Genomic DNA, 19,053 nt, shown 5'->3' on the forward strand with positions numbered 1-19,053 from the left:
ATGTAGTACCTCGGAGTAGGGCCTTTTTAAGGTAAGTCATAACCAAAACTCCAATATGTTCCGATAGGAACCAGCCCAAATCGGTTTTCAGATTTTATATATAAAAAGAGTAACATGGAGCCATAAAAACACTGGTCCATGAAGAAAAAAACTGCATAATAGAAGAAGAAAGAGTAAGAGATGGGTGAGGGAGAGAAACAAGGGTGAGATGGGTAGGGGGTCGGGAAAGGAATGGAGAGATACTAAATGTGAGGTCGCACACTGCATAGACGGCAGACAGGAAGCCGGTTTGCATCCCTAGAATATCAAGTGGGGTCGAGGTCCAATTGAGATAGGTTTAGTTGGCAGGATTACTTTCATGGAGGGTCTTCCTTCTTTAGAGAAGACGAACATGTTCCAAAGCGACCAAGTCTTGGGGTAGTGTTCCTGTTGATGGCGTGCTGGGAGAATGAGGTCTTCTAGCTTATTTAATTCCGCTACTTTTTTAAGCCACATCCCTATCGATGGGGCTGTGGGGATTTCCATTTAAGAGGAATGCATGCCTTGGCGGTATCAAGGAGATGGTGCATGATTGATTTTTTTATTTTTTGTAGACTTTTCCAGGGGCATTAGAGGCATGGAAGAGGAAAAAGGCTGGGTTGTCTGGTATCGGGGATTCTGGGAATTTTTGTGCGATGCGTTTGACCTCTTTCCAAAAGTGTTCTAGTTTGGAGCAAGTCCAAAAAATATGGAGAATGGTGCCCCGTTCTTTCTGGTATAAAAAATTATTTAACCTCATCGGCGTTCTATACCATCTAGTTAAAATTTTAAAGTTAGTTTCTTGCACTTTCGTGCAGGTAGAGGATTTGTACGTAAATCGGAGGATATGTTGTCGGTGTTGTGTACTGAACGAGTTACCAAAATCCTGTTCCCATTAACGAATGCAGCTTAGGGAATGGGGTTCCGAAGACATGATCAATAAGTTGTAGTTGGCTGAGAGTGTGTGAGGCATCGCTCCCAAATCCAAGCAGTACTCCTCAAAAATTGTGAGGGGTCTATTAAAACTGCTCGGGGACGGGAGGGATCTGAGAAAATTTGTGTTTTGAAGAGCCTTCCAAAATCCCAAACCGAAGGTACCAGCCGGATTGGCAAGAACCGAGATTGACTGCCAGTTCCCCTCAATCAAGAAGTGAAAGGCTTGCGAACGGCCTGATCTTGTTAAGTTCCGAAAGGTTGGATCCTAATGTCCTGGGGTGAAAAGTGGGATCCCCAATATTGGGGATGAGAGAGGGGTGTTTGTAAGCAAGATCAAACAGTTTAGCTGTTTGACCAATCAGAGGGTGTTTTTTCACCTCCCTCGGTAGTGAAACATAGCACCAAAGTGCTTTACAGAGGGGTATGACACTTTGGGCTTGCTCAATTCAAACCCATAATTTGAAGTCGCTGTGTATATTCCAATTAAGGAGTTTACTTAGGTGTATAGCCTGGTAGTATTTGCGTATGTCTGTGTATGAAAGGGGTTAAAGCCCTTTAGAACATTCCATTTCCGAACACAAAGGTAGCTACCGGACACTCCGATCAGCTGAACAAGAAACCCATATGAATAATTCCCCCCCCCCCCCCCAAGTACGAGACAAGGGTCAAATGGGAATCAGACTCTCTATTGAAATGAATGCAGGCGCTCTTTATACACTTGAGAATACTGCAGGTGCCACATGAACAATGACCTGGATCCACCCACAACATCACACAATGGTTACATAACGAGCCCCCAATACACATTATTCTGAGTGTCAATACTTCCCCTAGCGGACAACAGGTGAGTTCATTAGCACACTTAAAGTGGAAGTAAACCCATTGATTTAAACAGTTAAAAAAAAAAAGTAAAAAAAAAAAAAAAAAGGCATGCCGGGAATGCTAACTGCACATTGGCTGTGCTCTCAGCCAAACCATCCAATGGCTGGTGTCATAACGAATCACATGTGCAGCACCATAGCAGCTGAAGATTAAACAGAGGCAAAGATGGCAGCTTCCTTGGCTGAAAATGATAGGGGAGTTTACTTCCTCTTTAATAATAGGTGAAGGGAAAAATGACTCGGACAACATTAACACGATTTACTTATCCAGACAAAGGCAACGTTGTTAAGCAATAGACGTCGGTCTCTAACATTGAACTTCCTGGAATGCTCATATTAGGAGATATACTTCCTGGCCATAGACCTCAGTGTACAGGGGACAAAATCTTCATATTTCTTGAGAGATATTGTTAATGAATATCACTGTCCCGTTTGAAGTAATCCAATCCTATTCTCTGGGTTCATTCTTTTCTTGGTCACCCTGTGCCCAAAAGTGACTCCCGTCAGTCTAGCGCTGCCAGTCCGCCATATTGTTTAGGTAGTGTGAGCTGGCAGCGTTTCAATTGTGGCCGTTTATGGGCCCATATGAATGCAAAAAATACCTCTTGGATCTGTTTGAAATAGTTAGATGGGATATTGATTGGTAGAGCCTGTAGGAGATATAGGAGCTTAGGAAGGATACTCATTTTGAGAATATTGCAGAAGCCAAACGAAAAGTGGAGTCCGGTGTTCCATTTGTCCAGAAGAACTCTGACTTTTTTTCAGTAGTGGAGGAAAGTTTTTAGTTTGAATATTTTGGAAGGGATAAGCGTGCCAAAATATGTCAGCGGCGTGCTGTTCCACTTTAATTTAAAGTTGCTCTAGAGTTGTGAGAGAGTTGGCTGCAGGAGGTTGATTCCCATTCATTTTGAGATTGGAAAAGGCTCCATATCTTTCAAATTCTTTAATCAAGTTCGGGAGTGAGATTGGGGGTTCATGAGGGAGAATAACATGTTGTCAGCTTAGGCTGAGATTTTGTGTTGGGTATCTTCGACCATTATGCCAATTATGTCCAAGTTTAAACGCACAGTACATAAAAAAAAAAGTTCCAGTGAATGGGTGAAGAGGAGGGGCGACAATGGGCATCCTTGTCACGTCCCATTGGTAATTTTAAAGGGTTCCAACAGAACTCCATTGGCTTGAACTCGAGCTGAGGGGCGAGAGTAAATTGTGGAAATCCATTGAAGCATATTGGTGCCGAAGCCAGCATACTTTAAAACTGAAAGCATGAATCTCCAGTTTACCCTGTCAAAGGCCTTCTCCACGTTGGTACTAAGGAACATGCATTGGGTGCGGGATTTGTTGGCTACATGTAATACATTTAGGACCTTGGTGGTGTTGTCTTAGGTGGGAACGAAGCCTACTTGATCTAAATGGACTAGGCTCAGAAATAGGTGTTGAATCCTATTTGCCCAAAATTTCGTGAAGAGTTTGAGGTCTAGATTGAGCAAAGAAATCGGCCGATGGCTTCTACAAGAAGTTGGGTCTTTGTCCTCAGGGATCACTAATATATGGGCCTGTAAGGTGTCTGCCACAAATGTTACAGTAGAGCTTAGTGTGTTAAACAGTTTGACTATGAATGGGGCAAGTGAGGGTAGTAAGACCTTATAATATTGGATAGTAAGGCTGTCGAGGCCAGGGGCCTTCCCCGGTTTAGTGGCTCCCTGGAGTTCCTCTGTGGTGATAGGGTCTTCTAAGATTTCCTTATCTGCAGTTGATAGTTGGGGCATATGGGAGGAGGACAGGTAGGAATCTGTGTTCCTAAGGTGGGGGCCTAGTTGTCAAATTGTATAGTGAGTTATAAAATTCCTGAAACTCCCTTGCTACATCATGGGTCATTGTAACCTTGGGTTCCACGTTGCGGTACCAGAGAAGTCATAAGAGGTTGCCGGTTTCTGTTCTCAGGGATCTAAAGATCTGATCAGTAGTCTCTGTCCTATAAGAGGGAGAACTTCTGGCGTCAATTGACATCAAGGATGCTTTTTCCCATGTGACGTTTTTTTCCCCGCTCACCAGAAATTTCTATGCTTCAAGTTAGAAAATCTTTTTCGGTTTGTGGCTCTGCCTTTCGGTCTAGCTACTCCACCTCGAGTGCTTACAAAGGTCCTGGCTCCTCCTTTAGCCAGGGTAATAAGGGTTCATGGTATAACAATACTAGCCTACTTAGATCTTCTCTTCAAAGATCAATTCGGTAGCCCGCTTTATCCAAACTTTGGTCACCACAGTTAGCTACCTGGAATACCTAGGTTGGATTCTCAACCTACTGAAATCCTTTTTAAATCCATCAAGGAGATTGCAGTACTTGGGGCTGATCATTGATACAGCTCAGAGTATGTTTTTTTTTTTTTTTCCCCAGGAAAGAATAAGTTCCATAAGGGAACTGATTAAGTTACTCAAGTCCAAGAAGAATCCTTCAATTCGGCGTTGCATTAATTTGTTGGGAAAGACGGTGGTTTCTTTTGAGGCCGTTCCTTATGCGTGGCCTCATTTAAGACTGCTGCCAAACAGTATCCTGTCCACTGGGAACAAGAAGGCCCAAGTTCTGGGCTTCCCAGTGTGTTAATTCCCCAATGTGCGTCAGAGCCCCAATTGGTGGTTGATATCCAAGAATCTTCAAAAATAAATTCTTTCTACCAGTTTCCTGGAAGGTGGTAACCACAGACACCAGCCTTCTGGGCTGAGGAGCAGTCCTGGAAGAAGCATCTGTCCTAAGGAAATGGTCCAAATCAGTGATGATCTTGTCCATTAATATTCTAGAGATTCAGGCTGAATGTTCAAAATACAGAATTTTCCTAGCAGGATCCAATCCGACAGTGCCACAGCTGTGGCTTTTATCATTCACCAAGGGGGCATGAGAAGTTGTGCGGCCCAGAAAGAGTTGAATCATATTTTATCTCGGGCAGAAAACAACATTCCTTGCCTATTAGCAATTTTCATTCCAGGAATAGTCAATTGGTAGGCGGACTACTTGAGTCGCCAACAATTGTTCCCAGAGAATGGTCCCTTCACCCCGACATGTTTCTGTTGATAAACCAGAAGATGGAGTTCCAGATGTGGAATTTTGTAGATGCTTTGTTTGTTTTTTCCGTGGGATCAGTTTTTTTTTTACTGACCTGTGCATTCCCTCCTGTTCTGCTGCTTCTGCACCTTCTTTGCAGGATCAAGCAAGAAGGGAAGGAAGTGATTTTTGTGGACCCAGTGTGGCCCAGGAGATCTTGATTTGCCGAGATAGTAAAGATGGCGGTGGGGGGACCCTTGGACCCTACCACTATGGCCAGACCTTCACTCGTGAGGTCCGGTATTCCATCCTACCTTACAAACGCTAAATTTAGCGGTTTGGCTATTGAGACACACATTCTGAAAGATCATGGGCAGTTAGCCTCAGTAATTCTACTTAGGTTAAATGCTAGGAAGCCAGCCTCCAGAGTCAAATATCTGGAAGGCATATATGTCCCTGTGTAAATCCAGGGGTTGGCACCCCAGGAAATCTGTCATAGGTAGGATCCTTGAATTCCTACAGATAGGATTAGAAATTAAGCTGGCCTATAGATGGCCAGATGTCGGCCTTATCGGTCTTTCTTTTCATCAACCACATATTCCAGGTGTATCAGTTTACAGGGATAAGACAAACCATTTAAAACTAACAGGGATGCTTACAGTGATCAGATTTTATTTATTCATGTAAAACCTTTATTCAAGTAGGGAAAAAAACTGTAATTGATTATAAAGTGTGATCTGGAGTTTGGCTTCAATTTAAATCTAACACTCCAATCCCTCCCAGACTGACAATGTTGCTGTCTACTGTGCCCCTTGCATTCATTCATCCAGAGTGGTGGCAGGAGGTGTGTTACTGACCAGATCACCAAATGAAAACAGAGGAAAAAAAGCCTAAAACAAATCTAACGCAGCCATCACATCTAATGATTGGTAAGCTGCATTATATTGCTCTCTGTCTCTATTTGTCCTGTTCTTCTGTTCTCAATAAAAGTAAAAGAAAATCGTAAATTTTATGTTGACATCAGAACAGGAATAGAGGGGTAATCGTTCAATGAGGATTTTAGCTCTGCTGAAACCCTGTGGTTTTCACTTTGCAGGGATTTCCTCTCAATTTCTGTTTAGCTATGGGACAGGAAATGAAGGGAAAGCTACAAAATGGGATACCAGTTGCCAAAGAAAAAATCTGTCAGGTTATACCCTCCCCTACTAAAAAAAAAGTTTTTATTTTAGTGACACTTTAATTGCTAATCGTTCACCCTCTAGTCCTTATTTAACACTGCTGTGACCTTTTTTTTTTTTTCTCTGACTTGCAGGTTTGCGACAACAAAAAGTAGTTTATTGCTCCCAGGTCCTTGATTTCAAATACCCTCTACTTGAGAAAGTTGGTTACAACCTGGAGCCCCTGCTACTCTGTTTTGCCATGGCATGTTCTAACTGACTTTAGCCCTCAATCCTTTCCTGAGCCCCCGACGCACCATAACATACCCATTCTATGACTGTTGATTGCCAATTTTCCCATTTTCGTGCTAAGGCAGCCATTATGCTTCCTCTTCCCTAGGTCTTACTGGGTACTTGTTTACTCATTTTTTTTATTGGATGAGGCTGTTATCCCCTTGTTCCCAAGGTTTCTTAGAGCAGTAGTAAACCGCTGGGATTTTTTTTTTTCCAACCTGAAAAGGTAATGTCATAATGTGCTAGTAAGATTTGCATTCTAGCACATTATGTGAAACTTACCTGAAAACTAAGCATTCCAGCGAAACACTGTCACTGTTGGAGGCCACTTCCATCTTCCTTCCGAGTCTGTGCACTCCGGCTGTGTGACTGGCCGGAGCTGCGATGACGTCACTTCCGCGCATGTAATAGGTAAGCCTTAATATATATATATATATATATATATATATATATATATATATATATATATATATATATATATATATATATATATATATATATATTATAAATAAGTAAAAGTCAGAGATGGGAGTTTACTCCCACTTTAAACAGTTTCCTGTCCATCAGTCTATAGGAACTTTGACACTTATCTGATTTGTTCAGCCTTCTTCCTTTGGCTGCGTGGCAGCCTTGCCAGTTAACTTCCTGATATCCTTATGTCCTGAATATTCCTATGTTAACTTCTATTCCTTGCCTGCAATGTACTCATGGACAGCACAACATTTTTATTTTCTCCCCCCTTTAGGTGTCTGGGAGGAGTTCTGTGGCCAGGTGCCATGTCTCCCTTAGAACCTGCCTCCCTTCTTTTCTCTTAATTCCTTATCTGAAGGTTCCCCTGGGGTTTCCTGTCCCTACTTCCGCCTGCCTGCATAGTATTTTTGCTGCCTTTTTTTTACAGGGCTTCTGTTTTCTGGTAATACGTTCTTCTTTTTTTTTTTTTTTTTTTTTTTTGTCTCCTGGCCATTTTCCTGTTGAGGTCCAGTTCTGAAGCCTATACAGCATCTATACTCCTCCTGTGAGCAGAGCCACTGCCTGAATTCTTTTTCATGTTTCTCCTAAACCATTGGTTGCCAGGAGACTGAGTCTCTGCTGTAGTTTACTCCAGCAGCAAGGTGTTCTACTGTTAAATGTTTCTTAGGGTCTGTTTAGCCACCTTGCTTTTTCTTGTGGGCCAGTTCTGGCTCTTTAAGCGGTATTGTTGCACATCCCTTTGTTATGTGTTGGCAAGTCCCATGGTCTATGTATCGATTCCTATAAAGAATTTTCATGCATCTGTTAATTCTGTATCTCTGAGTACAGTACAGAACACAGGTCCCCCCACTCCCATCTCTATGAACTTTTAACTGCTTGCTAACAAAACTGGAACCTCATGAAGTGGGCAGGGTTATATGGGAACACAAGGGGGTGGACCCAGCACAGTTATTGCCAGTGTTCATTTACTTGAATGCCGTGGCATATAACCTACGGTCTATGAATTGATTCCTGTATCCTGTACTTTACTCTAAGATATGGCATTTACAAGTACACATTCCTCTTATCCCCTCCGTCTCCAAAGATAGTAGTTCCAAAGGAAAATAAAGGGAATGGGTTTCTCCAATGAGGACACAGCAGTAAAAACTTGACAGAAGCTGTAACGGTTATCTACTTTATCCAAGAGTGGTCTAGAGCAATCAAGAAAAAAAATGTGACGTTATACAGTTTAACACATTGTGAGGTTTTGAGCTTAAAAGTTTTACTAATGATTAAATGCAATAAACACATTCAGTTGGATAGTTATAGTGCATATAATCAAAAGTTAAGTGCCATCTTTGGGTGACCAAAAAAATCATTTAGGAACCTTTCTAATGGTATTCTAGACACAATCTGTATAAGACATCTTTGGAATGTTTGGAAATGCTTTTAGCTTGAAGGGGCCCATTAAGAGTGCACCTGCACTGCATACGTCTGCTGGGCATGACCTGGTCTGCTGACAATGTTTAATGGCACTTGAAAAATGCAGTCTTAGGAGATGCCTTCTGACTGACTTGGGCATAAGTGGTGTTTGAAGAAATGTGGCCTGCAGGTCCAAAAGCACACAGATCATTGACTGGGGTAAACTGTCAAATCCAGGAAGACACGTGGCTTGCTCGAAAGGCATACCAAAGCCTTGACCCAGAGTTTTGTCAGATCTGCCTGCTGAGAGCACCTGTTTGTAGGAAAACCTTGAGCTCTGTCTTTTTTCGTTCTAGGCTTCCAGCAGGCTTTTTCGATAAGGCCGATCAACCATCTAGTAAACAGGCTACAGTTAATGTTGCAAGTCTTCGGTTGTTGGCAGGCGATTATGATGAAGAGGAGGAAGATGAGAAGGAAGTGGAAATTAACTCAGCAGCGCTATCGTCTCCCGTGCAGAAATCTACAGAAATCCCATTGCCTCCACCAACTGCACATGATGACCTCCCACCAGGTGTTTCCCATTTATATTACTGAAATACAATTCTAGCCTTAATATTTGTAGTGTTTTATATTTGATTATTTGTCGTAAGCAACGATTTTTTGACAATGTAAGTCTGCAGTTATTTACAGCATTATCTTCTCTCACACACACAAGTCACGTTTAACAAACCTATTAAAAGGAACATGGCACTGTTGGGCACAGTTATTCTTCAACATTCCTCATATTCACACGTTTCCAACAAACTGGCTATATGCTGGGCAGTCTTTATTTTTAACCTTTTGCTGACTGCTTACCATCTGCAGACAGCAGGACCAGGATCTCACAGGTTTGCATTTTAAAGTAGCATACATTTAGGTTGACTGGAGCAAGATTGAAGTTGGTCGGCAGTGAAACTATTGGATGTACCTGTCAGGCTTATATATATGTAAAAAACTCCCTTACTTTGTCCCTCCTTGGTGGCTTCCATTGATAAATAGTTGGCTTATGCAAATTGTACCATAAAACACATTCTTTAATTGTAAATAAATATATATAACTTTTTTTTTTTTTTTTTTTAAGCATATACATTAAGTTCCTATACGAGCATTACAAACATTCAACTTGAAAACTTTCAAAGATGCGAACATGTGTTCGCATGTCCAGTCCTGTAAATCTAGGTACACACACTCAGTGGGCTGCAAGCAAAAAACTGACAGATCGCCGTACTAACACAAGCAATGTTGGTGCAGTGATATCCCCTACTGCGCCTTTGTGTGCTGACTAGGGGTGCTGAAATGAACCAATGCCTCGCAATTCGGGTGTCCCCAATGCGGCATCGATGCAAATGACCAGAAAATCGATTGTCGGGTGACGTTATCCCGACTTGCCTCGTCCCTCCCGGGAGAGCGCTCCGAGCGTATTAGTAAAATTACTGTGTTTTAATAAATCCTGTGTTACAGCTACAGTCTGCGGGCAGGGCTGAGAATTCCCGCTGACATCAGAGACATGAGAGGAGAGAGGCGGGCTGGGCTGGGCTGGGCAGGGCAGGGCAGTCACATGAGCTGGATGTATTGTACTGTGAAATTCGGTATGAAGTTCCATATTTTTTAAAAAGCACATACAGCAGGGGCACCTTATTGATTGTAACACACCATTTATTAAAACACTGTAATATTAACAGTAGTAGTGTACAAATTTGTTTGGACTCTACTTACACCTAGTACATGCTCCGTGCTCACAGTTCCCTGGCTTCCCCTTTGCGCATTCCATTGTGTTAACTCCTAGTGTGCTGGAAGGCACAAACAGGAATGCCAGGGAATTGTCTGTCAGCACCAGTGGGGGGATTAGTTAAGTGATGGCTGCATTTGATTGTCACAAGTGGCTGCATTTGACGGGCACAGTGAGGCTGCAATTAATGGGGGAGGTTCAGTATTTTTCAGTTTGTTTGCGCCCCCCCCCCAAAAAAAAAATTTGCGCACCAGCTGCCACTGGTCAGCACAGAAACAGTACAGGAAACTTCACAGGGCTGTCTGTCAGCTGTGGATTGTAACCCCTCCTGACCTCCCAGCAGCAGTGTGTGTGAATGCCTGTACCCTGTAGTGCACCGGATTAGTGCGCTTTTTAAGGGACTGAGGTTATTTTTAATTCAAAGCGGAGTTCCGGTCAATTTTTTGTTTAAAAGTCAGCAGCTACAAAAAAAGTGTATCTTCTGACTTTTAATAGAGACACTCACCTGTCCTACAATGCAGCCACGTGGCCACCCAAACCCTCCCTTCTCTCCCCCACCTGTCCACGGCGCTGGCAATACTACTGTGGGCATCCGGCTGTGACAGCTTGCAGCTTCACAGCTGGGTGCGCATGTCTCACTGCCAGAACACACTGATCAGCGCTCGCAGCCTTTGTCTGCAAACACTATTCTTTGATGGACTTAGGAACAAGCTCCTGGAACAGAACTGGTTCATAAGTAGGGGACTTACTACTGTAATATGTTATCATACTTCAAACAACATCAATCCTCGCAAAGAATAAGAATATGAGTACTTTGTATGCAGCAAGGAAGTCGGGAGGCGGTTAACGTGCAGCCAAAATAAAAACATGAAAATCAGCATAAAGGACATAGTATTCTGGTGTGTGTGTGTGTGTATGTATGTATATGTGTATATATATATATATATATATATATATATATATATATATATATATATATATATATATATATAATGTAAATTATACTATACACAGTGCCAGATTTAGACCGGGGGGGGGGGGGGGGGCAGGGCACTTCAAGTTCGGGGTCCCTCAACACAGAAATATGATTATATGGCAAACAAAAAAGTGAACTGATATGAATAATAAACTTCGAGAATGATAAATGTTGAGTTTTGAAGAAAACACTTGTCAGATTTTTTTTTTCCCCTCTTTTTGACTGTAAGAATACACAGGTAATTGGAAAATACAAGGCCACAGTCATGTTAAAACGCACAACTCAAATAGTAAAATAATATGAGAAGTTGAAATGCAAAACATCTCCCGGAAGCCCTCATCCCTTTCTTTGTCTCTGAAGTCAGGCTTAACTTATCTGTATCCTGACACCCACACCCACACTTTAATTTTTTAACCAGTTCCCGACTGGCTTACACACATTTTACTGTGGGACAATTGAACCTCATACCCCGTACATATACAGGATTCCCTTTAAGAGCCGACAGAGGGCACAAACGCGCAGCCGGAGGCATGCGCCTGTTGCACGGCAGGACACCCAATGCGCGTACATGAGTGCCAGCATGGGGATTTGTGTGTGTGTGTGTGTGTGTGTGTATATAAACACACAAAGCGCCGTTCTGTCAAGGGAGAGGAGACATATGATGTGTGCCTAGTAAGTAGGAACAATGATATATCTCCTCCCCCAGTCCGTCCTATCCCCATACAGTTAGAACACACTAAGGGAACACACATTTAACCCCTTGATCGCCCCCTAGTGTTTACCCCTACCCTGCCAGTGACTTTTACACAGTAATCTGTGCATATCTATAGCACTGATCACTGTATAAATTTCAATGATTCCAAAAATGTGTCAAAAGTGTCCGATCTGTCCATCGCAATGTTGCAGTACCGCTAAAAATTGCAGATCATCGCCATTACTAGTAATAAAAAATAAATAATAAAAATGCCATAAATCTTCCCCATAGTTTATAGACGCTATAACTTTTGAGCAAACCAATCAATATACCCTTATTGTATTTTTTATTTTATTTTTTTTACCAAAAATACGTAGAAGAATATATATTGGCCTAAACTGATGAAGAAATTGTTTAAAAAAAAAAAAATTGGGGATATTTATTATAGCAAAAAAAAATATATATATATTTTTTCAAAATTGTTGCTCTTTTTTGTTGATAGCGCAAAAAATAAAAACAGCAGAGGTGATCAAATACCACCAAAAGAAAGCTCTATTTGTGGGGAAAAAAGGACACAAATTTAGTTTGGGTACAACATTGCATGGCCGCGCAAATGTCAGTTAAAGCCGCGCAGTGCCAAATTGTAAAAAGTGCTCTGGTCAGGAAGGGGTAAAATCTTCCGGGGCTGAAGTGGTTAAATAATCAAACTACTTTTATAATTATTAAATTTTTCTCATAAAGTCTGGGGGCTCCCTCTGGCACGGGATCCGATAGGTGGCAGAACACACAGGGCATCAAAGGTTGTGTATGGGGCTAGCTAGCCACAGACCAATCAGGGCACCCATGCTGACCCATGTCCACAGCCAAAAGTGTCTACAGTGGACATGGGAGCATCAAAACTGGACCACAGAGCAATGGGAGGTGGTCTGGTTTGGTGAATTCAAGAATTATTTAAGGAACACAACAATAGGTTTGAGGTGTTGACTTGGCCCATAATTCTCCAGATCTTAATCCAATCAGACATCTATTGGATGTGCTGGAAAAACAATTCAGATCTATGGAAGCCCCACCTTGCAACGAACAGGGCTTAAATGATCTCCTCATGAAAGCTTGTTGCCAGATATCACAACATATCTTCAGAGGTCTAGTAGAGTCCATGTCTCAACAGGTTATGTTTGGTAATCATAATGTTATGATTATTCTTAGTATGTATTTAATATTATCACTTACATTACAGTGCTGCATTGTAATCTGCTGCAAGAACATGGCAATACACTGTAGCTTGCTGCGTTATGAAAACAGGGTCGTGCTTTTTTATGCATGATGGGGTACATTTGGAAGCCCATTTATTTTGCTTTTGTATAGTTCACATTTTTGCACCATAGACCTTAGCATTTGGTTGTTTTTGTAAACCAAGTCACAAAAATTTCATATAACCTTTTAACATGGTAAGCAAAAAAAGGGGGGAAGGTTGGGACTTTGAGGTGTGTGCGGTGGAGCCAAACAAATGCACATACATATAAACATCTATGTTTATTAGTAAACCAAATATGGCATAAATAGAACAATATAACATGCATAAAGGCATATGGCGTATCACATATTCATAGTATGAATTGTAACCAACATGATACATACAGAATAAAAATTGTACATCATGATCCCCCCAGGGAAATGAACATTGTCATTTGATCAGGTATAATAAAAACTAATTAAAACCATCTAGAATAGTTATTGTCAAGAAGATGCTTCAAAATGTGCTTGACGCGTTTCATGGACTCCAATCCACTCATCAGGAGCAAGTGCATCGATGTTCTGAAGGGAGATAGAAATCACCAAAGTGAAATAATATAACTACCAACTGGGAGGTTAGAATTAATTGACAAAAATGGCTAGCCATAACTGATAATACTCACATAGGACATGATATTGAGACCATGCGATACCACATGCCGGGGGTCAGCCAGAAAGATTTTATATAACATAGAATTTTCACACAATATATCCCATGGGGGACTACATCTGTGCTCCTGGTTTCCGCTTTGGCCCCTTCCTCAGCTCCCGTGCCAAACGTATATCTTTCTGGCTGACCCCCCGGCATGTGGTATTTGGTGATTTTTATCTCCCTTCAGAACATCGATGCACTTGCTCCTGATGAGGCATTTTGATGCATCTACTTGATAAAAATTAAAACCATCTAGAATATTTGCTATTATACATGATTAAATGACCATGTTCATTTCCCTGGGGGATCATGGAGTACAATTTTTATTGTGTGTGTGTGTGTGTGTGAGATGTTGGTTACAATTTATTCTATGTATATTTCATACGCCATATGCCTTTTTATGCATGTATATTATTCTATTTATGCCATATTTGGTTTACTAATAAATATATATAGATGTTTATACATATATGGATAGTGTGGCTCTAATTGGTGAGCCATTCTGAGCAGGAGATTAACTTGAATGTTCCCGGAAGTTAAGTATTGATTTCGGGTTGGCCTCCCTTCATTGCATATCCCAGCTTCGGATCCTTTGAAGTGAGTATGTGTAAAACAATGAGGTTTGGATCCCATTGTTTGTATACTCAAGCCTAGGCACTGACTTGTCTGGTCTACCACAGATATGTGAAGATAATGCTACGCCCTATATAGATGCAAGCTATATGAACTATATTCATAATTAAAATATTTTACAGCTATTAATGGAGATTTCACATAAACTCATAAGGCAACAATATGTATGTGTCATAAATCATGCAAGAGTGTTTACAATCGTAGACCAGCACAAAATATATCACTGCTACTGTTTTAGCTTACACAGGTGTGTAATGATCTGTTAATCCAAGGATTTATGTGCAACTGTACTTTTCATCTATGTATTGTTTCTAAATTATTTGATAAGTAATAACAGTGAAGTTGTATGGGAAATACTTAATCTAAACACTGGTTGTACAGTTTCAGTGAGGTTCAAGGGTGAGTGGTGAAAGGGTGTTGTAAGAGGACAGCTATAACTAGTTGATTTTTTTATTTCTCTATCGTTCATTGACTGACACAGCAGCTCTTCTTAACCTTAGGGTTATATCGCCCCTTTAGGAGAGGACTAGGCAGAAAGTGTTAAAAACAGCAACACTTGCACAGTACTGCCCAGGGGTTGGTCCTACTGGCTAGAACGCCTCACACTGCATCCAGCAGCTCAGTTTTTTTTTCCCGCCTAGTATAGGAGAAGGACCTGGCTCCCGATGGGACAATTTTCTGCATTTTTGAGTCCTGTGATCTTCAACAGCCGGGCTGGGTGACAGGCTGGATAATATAGATCCTGGTAGTCTCCCCAGCCTGGCCATCGAGCGTGAGCAGGCCCTAGCTACGCGCTGGGTCGGCCATGACATCCCCCATCTATTTCAGGGGTGGCCGGTGAGCTATATGCTCCGGGACACACATGACCGGGCTACTGCTGTCTGTGTCAGTGTGCCGTAGCCGGCAGCCACCCCGTACTGCTCGGGTGATGGGTCTGTCTGTGGAATGCGTCCCGCAGTTCCTGCAGGAGTAAGCAGCTGGGCATTCCCTGGGAGGTTGACTAGGGGGTCTCTTGCTCTCCCTTTCTTCTCTCCCTGTCCTTTTCCTCCTCCCCATGCTACTGGCCGCTGTTTGAATGGGCACATGGGGGTGCGGTGCTCTTACCTGGCCGGGGGTCCTCCATGGGGGGCTCTTGGGGCTGCGCTGGGTGTTGGGGGTCTGCTTATCCACTTCCCTTTTTTCTCTGCCACTGTGGGTGTCTGTAAATGGCCACTGAGAAGGCTGCCACACGCTCCGTGGCCATTTTCTTGGGGCCGCGGCCATTTTGTGGTAGCCACAAATGTTTTTTTTTTTGCCTTCAGACATTTTTGTAGTAGTTCCGCAGCCATTTTCATGGTGCTTTCAGACGTTTTTTGCTGGGGCGGCCGGTGGCCGTTTTCTGGTAGCCTCAGGTGGTTTTGCCTCTAGCACTGGGCACTTGTTTCCTTCTAGAACAGCACGCTTCCACACAGACACCTCATGGATGGCACAGGGGAGAGCGGGCAGCAGCACAGTACCTGGATCAGGGTGGTGAGTCCTGTGGGGGGCCCCTCAGTCTGTGCAGCTAGGAGGGTGGACTTGTGTGCCTTGCCTTAGGTCCCTAAGTGGTGGCAGGCGAGTGTGGGTCAGAATGTTGTCAGAAGCTGGTGCTTCTTCCCCAGACACCCCTGTGGTTGCAACTGGTTCCCCTGCACCTGCGGTGCCTATGGACGCTCTGGAGGCCTTTGTTGCCAGGGTGGAAGTGGTGTGTGGGCGCAAGGGGGGTAAAAACCGCCCCTCCCCCCACCGTCTTCTGGGGAAAGCTCTGATTCAGACTCTGGCCCCGCTGTGACTGGCGGCCGATGTTCTGATGTATCAGAAGATGCGGACCAGGACCATTCGGACAGTGAGGTTGACTCCGTGTCCGGGTCAGCACAGGAAAAAGCACTTGTAGGAACACTTATTACAGTGGTGCGGGATACCCTAAAAAATGGAGTATAGGTCGGGGACATCTACAGAGGTGTGCGTCCCTTTCGTGTCTCATAAGCCGGCCCGCATGCCTAAGGTGTTTCCTTACCTAACTTATTTTGATAAGTTTATTTACAAGGAATGGGGAAAACTGCAGTGGGCCTTTTCAGTCCCAAAACGCATGGCCGGGTTTGACATGTGGCTCCTCTCATCCGACCACTGCTACCTCCATGGGATTTGAATCTGGTGCTCTCGGTGCTTCAGAAACCGCTGTTTGGAAACAGGAAGATTCCCTTATTGACACTCTCACAGAAGGTGGTCTTTCTAGTGGCCATTACATCTGCCAGGAGGGTTTCTGAGTTGATGACCTTGTCTTGCAAGTCTCCCTACTTGATCCTCCACAAAGATAAGGCGGTGCTGCATCCGCAGCGTTAGTTTCTTCCAAAGATTGTTTTGGCCTTTCATCTAAATGAGGACATTGTGCTTCCATCCTTATGTCCTCGGACGTCGCACCCTAAAGAGGTGGCTTTGCATTTCCTGGACGTAGTCCGGGCTCTGCGGGTGTATCTGTCTGCTACGGCTCCTTTTCCGGAGGTCAGACTCGCTGTTTGTATCGGTGGCAGGTCCAAAGAATACATCTTTCGGTAGATCAGACAGACTGTGGTTCAGGCTTATGCCATAAGGGGACGGGCACCTCCCTTTCCTGTCACGGCGCATTCTACCAGGGCAAAAGGTGCCTCTTGGGCTTTCTCAAGCGCCTGTATCTCAGATGTGTACTAAATTTTACAAGATTGATATGAGTGCATCTTCGAATGCTTACTTCAGCCACAAGGTTTTGCAGGCGGCTGTTTAAAGTTGCAACTCCTCCGTTGAGGAGCTCTGGTTGTTTTGGGTGGACTTATTGTGGTTTTCTGTTTGCACCCCTCGTTTGCCACTGCTTGGGGACGTCCCTAAGGTCGAGAAGAACTGCTGTGTCCGTCAATGATAGATGAAATAGGATTTTTGTACTCACCGTAAAATCCTGTTTATCCCACTTTTGGATAAAAGGTATGGCAACAGCTACCCTTATCAGTGGCGGGAAGGTACAATCTAATCAAGATGACTTGGATGCCTCAATTGCTGAATGCACTGGACATAATTCCCCAATTTGGATAAATAGGAAATGGTTTCAGAAGATTGACATCCATATTTAGAGAGTTGTTTTGGAAAAGAAAAACAGTCAAGGATATGGTTATGTACTTTACAGTTGCCAAAAGCTGGGCTTGACAGTCCCTCACCCATTGTGCTATTTTTTGGCATCACGGTTGCAACATCTGAAAGGATGTAACGATCTGTCTGAACAGAATCCAGGTAGGGGAATGTTTCTATTGGGCATGAGCCATGATACGTTGAAGGAGGCTCTGGAGACTGGCTCCTCCTGGGGCTCCATGGTGCTGGAAGGAAGTTCACCTTCCCCCGCCCCCCCCCCCCCCCTCCCTGCAATCTCCTGGGACACATCACAGGTCCCAGAAGATTACCCAGCCATTCGCAGCATGGCTCGCGCCCACAGTTACAATGCCGGTTCCACAGAGGAGGGGGTAAGGAGCAGATCTTCGTTCACCTGCATTGCTGGACCGTGGCACAGATGAGTGTCCGATTATTTAAAAGCTGGCCGTTACACTTTTTGTTGCTGCTGACTTTTAAATGGGTGGATCTCCGCTTTAAATCATGCCTGGAACTTAAAGCGGGAGTCCGCCGTTTTTTTTTTTTTTTTTTTTACAAATACTTTTAAAATATTGACACTTACCCGCCCAGTGCGCCCGCGATGTCGCGCCCGAAGCCGATCTCTCGATCGTCTCTCGGGTGCTGCCGCCACCATCTTGAGTATGGGAATCAGGAAGTGGAGCCTTTCGGCTTCATTTCCCGGTTCCCTACTGCGCATGCGCGAGTCGCGCTGCGCAATAAGGATGGTCCCTGCTGTCTCTGGAATCCGTGTGTTTCCCAGCAGCCAGCGGGGGACCTTCGGAAAGGGGCGTAGATTCTGCGGAAAGGGGCGTAGCTTCTGCAGAATCTACACCAGAAGTGGGTGCAGATACCTGTACTGTACAGGTACCTGCACCCCCCTCCCCCCTGAAAGGTGCCAATTGTGGTGCCGGAGGGGGGGAGGGTTCCAATGAGCGGAAGGTCCACTTTAGGGTGGACCTCCGCTTTAAGGTGGAATATGGCACATCCAGTGAATCCTTTCTTAAATATCTGCAAGTCAGACACTTTCTGAAGACGCTATTCGAAGAGAGGCCAATGAAGGGGAGTGAGATGAACATTCTCTGAAAAATAATTAACGCTGATACGCCTAAGGGATTGATTTTATTCATATATGATGGTATATGTGACAGGGTTATCACGGGAAATGGTTAGCTTCCCTGTAGGAAGGGATGGGAGGAAAACATGGGGGACATATCAAACGAACAGTGGAAGCATATCTTGGAAATAGGTCCCTTAAGTACCCTGTCACCATCACAATCGGTGTCACATTTTAATACTACTGCATAGAGCATATGACACCTCAGAATTTATTTTTATATGGATGGAGGATGGATGCTAAATGCTCAAGATGTAGGGACCCAAAGGGAGACCTAATTCATATGATGTGGAGGTGCCCCAAGCTAAATAGATACTGGAGTGAAGTTATGGGAAAAATAAATAAGGTATTTGGAATTACTCTTGACCTAGACCCCAACATATGCCTACTGGGTTGTATGGAAAAGGACAATAACGTGGGAGAGACAATCAGCAATAGTTAGATGCCTTTTCCTTGCACGGAAATTGATAGTTGGAAGGTGGCTGGCGTTAAATCCACTGACTCGTGTAGAATGGGAGGATGAGGTTAATAAAACAATAAGAAAGGAAAGATTTGTGTATAATAATAAAAGGGGAAAT

The 19,053-nt window shown here is 43.4% G+C and overlaps 1 protein-coding gene across 1 annotated transcript in view; it reads left to right on the forward strand.

Moving 5' to 3' along the window:
- Positions 1-19,053, forward strand: part of ZNF830 (zinc finger protein 830) — an 83,576-nt gene that overhangs the window by 18,365 nt on the left and 46,158 nt on the right. The window contains exon 5 of the mRNA XM_077491890.1: positions 8,552-8,766. Coding sequence (XP_077348016.1) covers positions 8,552-8,766 — 215 coding nt within the window. The remainder of the gene's footprint in view (positions 1-8,551; positions 8,767-19,053) is intronic.

This window comes from Lithobates pipiens, unplaced genomic scaffold (assembly GCF_037356315.1).
Source record: "Lithobates pipiens isolate NorthernLeopardFrog02 unplaced genomic scaffold, aLitPip1_a1.2 Scaffold_19, whole genome shotgun sequence".
Classification (NCBI taxonomy): domain Eukaryota; kingdom Metazoa; phylum Chordata; class Amphibia; order Anura; family Ranidae; genus Lithobates; species Lithobates pipiens.